This window comes from Natrix helvetica (genome assembly GCF_964273705.1).
Source record: "Natrix helvetica genome assembly, chromosome: 1".
In the NCBI taxonomy this organism is placed as follows: Eukaryota; Metazoa; Chordata; class Lepidosauria; order Squamata; family Natricidae; genus Natrix; species Natrix helvetica.
Window position 1 is genome coordinate 28,897,734 of NC_138548.1, and position 7,678 is coordinate 28,905,411.

Here is a 7,678-nt window from a genome sequence, read left to right on the forward strand (position 1 = left end):
TGAAAAGTTTGAAGTATATGTAGAACATCCTGCTTTCTATGTCCTTCAATCACCATAATCAGTTCATAGCCTTGTTGACTACTGGTATCTAATAGATCTGCCCCAGGAAATGGATCTCTATTTACATCACTCTTCCTCAACGGGGTGGCCTTCAGAATTTCTAGGACTGCAAATCCCAGAATTCCTACCCAGACAATGGGAAGCCATCACATTGGGCAAGGACCATGCACCCTTGATGGAAAAGAGGTAGAAAGAACATTTTTAAAAGATGAACAGCAACAAGAGGAAACTAAGGTGAGCAGATCTTTTAAAAAGTGGTCAAAGTTTACAGGATACAGCTCATCTCACACTTGTCTCCACTTAGGTCTAGAAAGTTGAATTGATTTTATAAACTAGGACTCTGTAAACTATGGGTCAGCAATCTCAGGTGTGAGACTGTTGCCGTCTTACATTCAAGAATGGAGGATTTAGGGGGTCTGCTGTCAATCAAGGAAAAAGCATTCTCCAAATGGATGGGGAAATCGAGTGTCCTTCCAATGTTTTTGGACTGCCAGCTAGTAGAATCCAGTAGAGAACTGCCCTAATGCCACTTGCTGGGATAGTCCATTGGAATAGAAAGGGCTTCTTTCGGTGGTTACCTTGGCCCTTGTCCACCAATCTCAAGACTGTAGATCCATGTGCAGTGATCTCATATTAAACACTTTGGGGACTTATATTTTTTTAAAATGGATTTTAAAAAAAAAAGTAAACACCCTCCCAGAGTTGATCACAAGTACATACATGCATGGTAGCAGGACCAGAAAAACAAACTAAAAAGATAGTCCAACTGCGACCATTCCCTGCCAAAGAGTGGGATGTCACAAAAAGCTTTGTTTACAGAGGTGTGGCTGATCAGTCAAAGTAACAATTAAATCCAGCTATGTTCCTTTAAAGAAACAAATCCTAAAAACTCAAGTAAAAGAGGTGGGTAAAGGGAAGGTTATATGGAGATGGAGCAGAGAAACCTGATCATTCACCAAATTACACCTACAAAAGGTTGGGGGGACAGGCCAGTCAGGATAGTTGGCAATTAAGACAATTTTAAAAACAGTGGGGGAGGTTGTGGGGGGGGGGGGGCTGAGGGGAGGGAATGACTCCATATTCTTTCAACTGCCAGAAGGAAAAGCCAAGACATTGATAACTCGGCAACCCCAGCATGGTTCTCTCTGGATAGTAACAAAAGAATAATAATAATAATAAAAATAAAAATAATTTTATAAAATCTATTGGCTTTACCTTTAAAATAATGACTCGATTTATTTTATTTTTTATATTTTAATATGTCGTTATAAATATATCTTGCCAAAATATATGATTATTATTGTCAAAACATTTGCACATAAATAAGGTCAAGGAGAACGGATCAAGGGAGTTGTAGTTGTCACTGCGAGAAAGAGGCTGATCAGGTTTGGCTTCCTCTGTGAAATCAAAGGCCATTCCCCCACCACCACCACCACCACCTCTCTTCATCCCGGGCACATTTTGGCCAGACTGGTTGGGAGGTGGCCAGTGAAAGAGACAGGGAGAACTCATTCCCCCTCCCCCTTCCCATCCTTTAACGACAGCCGCATCCCTCTACCACCATTTCCTGGTAGTTCTTGAGAACAACTTTATCGTACTCATCCAAATAGAGCATGGAGATGGCGCTCAGCTCTGTGGGGACACAGCAGGCTTTGGGAATGCTGGAGTTGACGGAATTCACCAGAGTCTGCACAATGGCATGGTTAGTAGAGTTGAGGTGGTCAGCCAAAGGGAAGGGGCAATCCCCGTGGCAATAGAACGCTTGGTAGCCTGGGGGGGCCACAATCCAGTCATTCCAGCCCACGTCGCTGAAATCCACGTACAGGGCATGGCGGCGACAATTCTTTTTGCTCTTGCGTGACCGCTGGTGAGGATGCTTAGGGCTGCGTTTGGTCCTCCGAGTGAGCAGTGACTGGCCCCTGCCATCGTGGCTGAAGGTGACCAGGAGAGGCCGGAGGTGAGCCCATTCAGCATCCTCCAGATGGTCTCCTTGAGGTAAAGAGCGGCTAATCCGGACATGTTTGCCCTGGTGAGTCTGTGTGGGGTAGAGGTGGACGACCTCCACTGCCAGCCCGTGGTTGGGCTGGCCACCTGCGGTCCATCGGATGACTGCGGGGCTCACATCAAAGCTTTCCCAGCGGCTCACATTGTGATGCACCAGGCGTGTGTCCAGCAGTCTGGTGACCAAGTCCCCCCCTTGCAGGGGCTTCATCACCTCATGAATGTTGATCCGGTGGAAGCCTTTCTCCCAAGCCGCTGTGGTTGCCAAGGCTTCCTCTTCATTGATTTTCTGCCGAAAGAGTCTCAGCTCTGCGGAAGAGATGGGCTCAGTGGGCGGCACACTGCTGAGGTTGAAAAAGAAGTGGAAGCGAGTGGGTTGATTCCATGGGTTGGCCACGTGTTCCAGGTGTTCTGGAGGAAGGAAGAGACAGAGAGAGAGAGAGAGAGACAGAGAGAGGAAGAGAGAGACGCCCAAAGGGGAAGAGGTTAGGTGGATGCAGCAAGGAGAAGATGCACTTTTGCAAGCCCAATTATAGACATTATATTAGCGATAGGGTAACACCGTGGGAGTGTGATTTCCCTGCTGTTGTGCACCAAGATGGAAAGGATGCCCCCTCCCTTGAAGAATATTTTCCATACCCCCCATTTTCATGGATTTCATTTGCTTTAACAGAATAACAGAGTTGGGAAGGGACCTTGGAAGTCTTCTACTTCAACCCCCCCCTCCCCCCCCGCTCAAGCAGGAGACCCTGTACCCTTTCAGACAAATGGTTGTCCAATCTCTTCTTAAAAGCCTCCAGTGTTGGAGCGCCCACGACCTCTGGAGGCAAAGTTGTTCCACTGATTAATTGTTCTCACTGTCAGGAAATGCCAAGCCACGGCCCATGATACATGTTAGGGGTATCCCATGGGGTTTGCCAACAAGGCAAGTAAGTCATGGGAAAGTCCTGCTGAGATTTAACATATGAGTTTCAGCATAGAGTAGCCTTCTCGGCTGGATCTCAAACATGATTTCCTGGGAAATTAAGCCAACGAAAAGAAGATTGCAAGCTATATTTTAATGAATGTTTAGTTGGAACTTAATCCCGGTGGAATCAGTGGGGCTTCTATCAGCATTATCATGCAGCAGCCAGGATGCTCCAAGGGGATACTGAGGCAAAATGTTGGATGCTCCGAACCAGATAAACTTGCCCAAACAAGCCTGGCAGCATCCTTTGCTTTGGTCCTACCTCAGTAACAATCTGCAGGGGTGCTGCCAAAGTTCAGCCAGGGTGCCTAGTCATGCCCTCTGGCCAAGCCTGTGCGCGCGTATCCCTTGTCCTAATTGTATCATAATTCATTCTTGCATTTATAGAATGCCAGACACGTGCCCACCCCTGGACACCATCAAAAGAAAAATGGACTGTGCCCCATGGAGGGTGGGAGAGAAGAAAAAGCAGAAATTGTGTCGCATATTTAAGAAACCCTTCCCAGGACTGTTTCAACCCCCACCACCACCACCACTACCTCTGCCTATTTTTTGAAATAAGCTTTTCTCACGATTCCTAAATTTCAAGATTTTTTCAGAAGCTACAGTAAGAGACAGATGCAGCTCATGGGATGGTGGTTGGATAAGATTAAATAGATCTCTTCTGAAAGGGAAAATCGGATTGCAAAAAATATTTCTCTAATGAAGCATGCAGACTTCTTTTTAAAAACTCCATGTGGGTTTTCTTTTTAATTCTTTGAAATGGATTCCCTTACAGGACACACCGGTTAGTTCACAAAATCCAGACTCGCAAAAATACAATCCTGAACAAGCAAATTGATACCATGGACTTTTGTTTAGGGAGTAGGAGACCCGAGACAAAATTCATGCTAGGAAATATGTGGGGGGGGTTCCAATTTTAATACCCCTCCCCTCTTTCTAGTCATTCACATTGGTCATTAAAAAGGAGAATGTATGGACGCACCACCACCACCCCAAAAAAACAACAACGAATGAGTGGGAAAAGTTTTATCTAAAGTTGGTATGGAGGGCAACAATAATTCCTACATAAACTCCTACGGAGCAGGGATGGGGGAGCGGGTAACAATCCAGAGCAACCAGCGTGAAATCTGGAATATCACTGCTGTGATCTGATGGAATATGTTGTTAGAGCTCCATGTGCAGGATGTGAGTGCTGACACTCTCACTTTGTCCCTTGCATGCACACACACGCACAGAGAGAGGGGGGGGGGGGGACAGAGAGAAAGAGAGAGAGAGAATGTGCTCTACCCAAACTACGAAACCAATGATAATTATTCGGTAAACGGAATAATTGCTATTTTTATTACTATGCCAGTTCTATCTGGATGCATTCTCAGTTGAGCAAGGGTGGCTTTCCATATCTTTCTGTTTCTTATTGAAGCCCCGGGCACCCCCTGACAACTGCTAAGACAGCAGGACAAGCACTGCAGGCTGTTATTTCCTCGACAAAATGTTTTTTTAAAAAAAATCAAGAACAGTGCATGAAATATCCTGCAAAGCAACCCCTCCCTTTTCTGGAGACTGCTAAATAGGAAGAAATCAAAGGAAGTAGGACCCTCGTCCTATGCCCTCCCTTTCCCAGGACAGTCCGATTCTAGAATATACCTCTGAAAAAGCAAACTTTCAGTTTAAATCTACCGCATCCAAAATGCAAATTGCTAGAAAGATAGCAAAATATCAGGAGGGGTGGGGGGAGGTAAATAAATCTGCCTACCTGACCCTCCAGTCAAATTCCCAGGTGAGGAAGCTTCCAAAAAGCTTCTTTCTGCAGCCTACTTTTCCTATGGTAGTCCATTGAGTTTGGGGGAGCTTGTAAGGGGATCCCTTCAGTTGCTGCTTCAGTAACATTCTTCCCCCCCCCCCAACCTTATTACTCCGAAGAGGCAATTCTGAAATCCCATCGCTTCTCCCTTTAATGCAACACCCGAACCCACCTAACTCCTCATCTTGCAACACACCTTCATGGTGAAAGCTTCTCACGGTGTTGGCGCGGCTGGTCGATTTCTCAGGATATTGGAGGTTGAGATCTTGGAGATTTTCCTCCTCGTCCCCAGACTGGAGGCGATAGAGATCCATCATGTAAGAGGGGATGATGGCTGTTTTGCTGGGCTGTGGCCGCCGGCGCAGCCCAAACATCTGGAGGAGGGTGGCCTCGAACCCACGCAAGAGTTCATGGTTTGGGAACAGGCGGTGTGCACTTCCCGAGGCTCCTTCTCCCTCTCCTCCTCCTCCTCCTCCTCCTCCTCCTCGCTGCTGCTGCTGTTGATGCAAACCCGCAGCCACCTTCTTCTTCCCAGTCTCAGCAGGTATCAAACTGGCCCGGTTGGAACCTCCTAGGATCACTTGGCACAATAGAATGACCATCAGCATTCGGCTACCAGGCGTCATGGTGTCTCTGGGGGGGGGGGAGTGCAGAGGGGGCAGGAAGCAGGGAAGGAAGGGAGGAGAAAAGAAATCAGAGCAAGCAAACAAGGTTGGTGAAAAAAATTTATATATATATATATATATATATATATATATATATATATATATATATATATATATATATATATATATATATATATATATATATATATATATATATATATATATATATATATATATATATATATATATATATATATATATATATATATATATATATATATATATATATATATATATATATATATATATATATATATATATATATATATATATATATATATATATATATATATATATATATATATATATATATATATATATATATATATATATATATATATATATATACCCTTTTTGGGTGGGGGGGGGGAATGCAGAGAACAGCTTTTTTTTTTTTAAGAAAAGAAGTGGCTACTAAAACTACGGGCAGAATGCCTTTATGTCCCCCCATCAAATGAATCCCCACCTCTTTTTTTTCCCACTCTTCTTGTTTCTATCTGACTCTGCGGGCTAAAAACGCGATTGTCCTGGAAGTTCTCAAGGGAACGCTTCCATTCAGATCCATCTCCGTGGAAGAACTGTGCCACCGCCACCCACCCCAGGTACAAAACTCAAGACGCTCCTCGGTCGGAGTGGCCCCCTTTTGCAATGCGGAGAGGGGGGAAAACCACGCGGGACGGGAGCTGCGGGTCGGACGCTTCGGGTCATTGTTAATAACCCTCCCCGTCGGCGCAGAAGCGCTTTTCCATCGGACGTGTTTTGGGGCTTTATAATCTTCCCGGTTCGTAGACGCTAACCACTAGGACTTGCCAACTCCCAAAGAAGCGCTCCTGACCCAGTGCTTTGTGATCGCAGAGGGAGGGGAAAGCCGGGGGGGGCGGATAAGGATGCCCCCCTCCCCGCACAACCCTTAAAGGGCTTTTTTTTTTTTACCTTTTGGGAGGATGGAGAGAGGTTTAATCTATTGGAATAAGTAAAGCGCGGCGCTGCTATCCATGTTTACTCGGCAATAAAACTCGGTTCGAGAGAGTTTGTTAAGTTCGAGGAAGCGGGCTTTAAGTCTGCAGCCCGAACCGCTTCGCAGCGACTTGTTTTTCAGGTGCCGAAGAAATCAATTACAGAAATGGAAAATCCACAAGGAAGGCGTTCACTTCTCTCTCTCTCTCTCTCTCTCTTTCTTTCTCTCCCTCCCGCGCTCTCTCTCTCTCTCTCTCTCTCTCTCTTTCTCTTTTCCTTCCTCCCTCCCTCTTTCTTTCTCTCCTCTCTCTCTCTCTCTCTCTCTCTCTTTTTCTCTTTCCCTCCCTCTCTCTCCCTCTCTCTTTCTTCTCTCCCTCCCTCTCTTTCTTTCTCTCTTTTCTTCCTTCCCTCCCTTTCTCTCCCCCTCTCTTTCGTTCTTTCTCTCTCTCTCTCTTTCCCTCCCTCCCTCCCCCCCTCTCTCGCTTTCTCTCCCTCCCTCTCTTGCACATACGCGCGCACACACTCTTCGGATCGTTTTAGCCTTAAAATGTCCCTTATGCTTTACATCAAAACCACAAGGGGAAAAAAAAAACACGAAAGCGCTACTCACTGACAGAGAGCAAGGCATACAAAAACAGTCCATGGTTCTTGACAGCCAGCGTGAAACACGACTCGTGGGGGGGAAAAACTCGCCGCGCAGGGAAATCCGGAGTCCGCTCGAGGGAAAAGAGGAGAAAATCGCCCTTGGCTTGCTGCTGCTGCCGCCGCCGCCGCTCTAGCTATTGCGGATCGCTTCTCCGAAGCGCGGAGAGGAACGATCGCTGGGACCTGATGCTCCGGAGTGGCTCCTGGAAAATGAATATATTTGAATATAATGAACGCCCCCCCCCCCCCGGACAGGCCGCTGCTTTTCTTCCAGCTCCAGGGAGTGTCACGTGGGCTGGAGAAGTCACTCCTCGCACCGGCCTGTCCATCAGCGCAGCACAAGCAAAGCACCGCCCCTCCCCCCTCCCCCCCCCTCTCCCGTACTGGGATTTGCAAGTGGATGTCCCACCCCCTTGGCCTCTGTCAATCTCTCCGTAACTCACTCATTCCCTCACTTTTTTTTCTTTAAAAGGCACGATCTTCTGCAAGGTTGACTTTAACCTGAGTGGGTCTTCCAGCTGGGATGATCTGGAGGGCATCAGATATGGGGAAAGTTACACAACCCATGTGGGATGCCTG

The 7,678-nt window shown here is 46.4% G+C and overlaps 1 protein-coding gene across 1 annotated transcript; it reads right to left on the reverse strand.

Moving 5' to 3' along the window:
• Positions 1-1,309: 1,309 nt before the first annotated feature.
• On the reverse strand, positions 1,310-7,321 carry BMP4 (bone morphogenetic protein 4). The gene is made up of 3 exons (XM_081938428.1): positions 7,065-7,321; positions 5,029-5,465; positions 1,310-2,472 (listed from the first exon to the last, which is right to left on the reverse strand). The coding sequence occupies exons 2-3, from the start codon at positions 5,456-5,458 to the stop codon at positions 1,595-1,597; spliced, it is 1,308 nt and encodes a 435-aa protein (XP_081794554.1). The 5' UTR covers positions 5,459-5,465; positions 7,065-7,321; the 3' UTR covers positions 1,310-1,594.
• Positions 7,322-7,678: the final 357 nt, after the last annotated feature.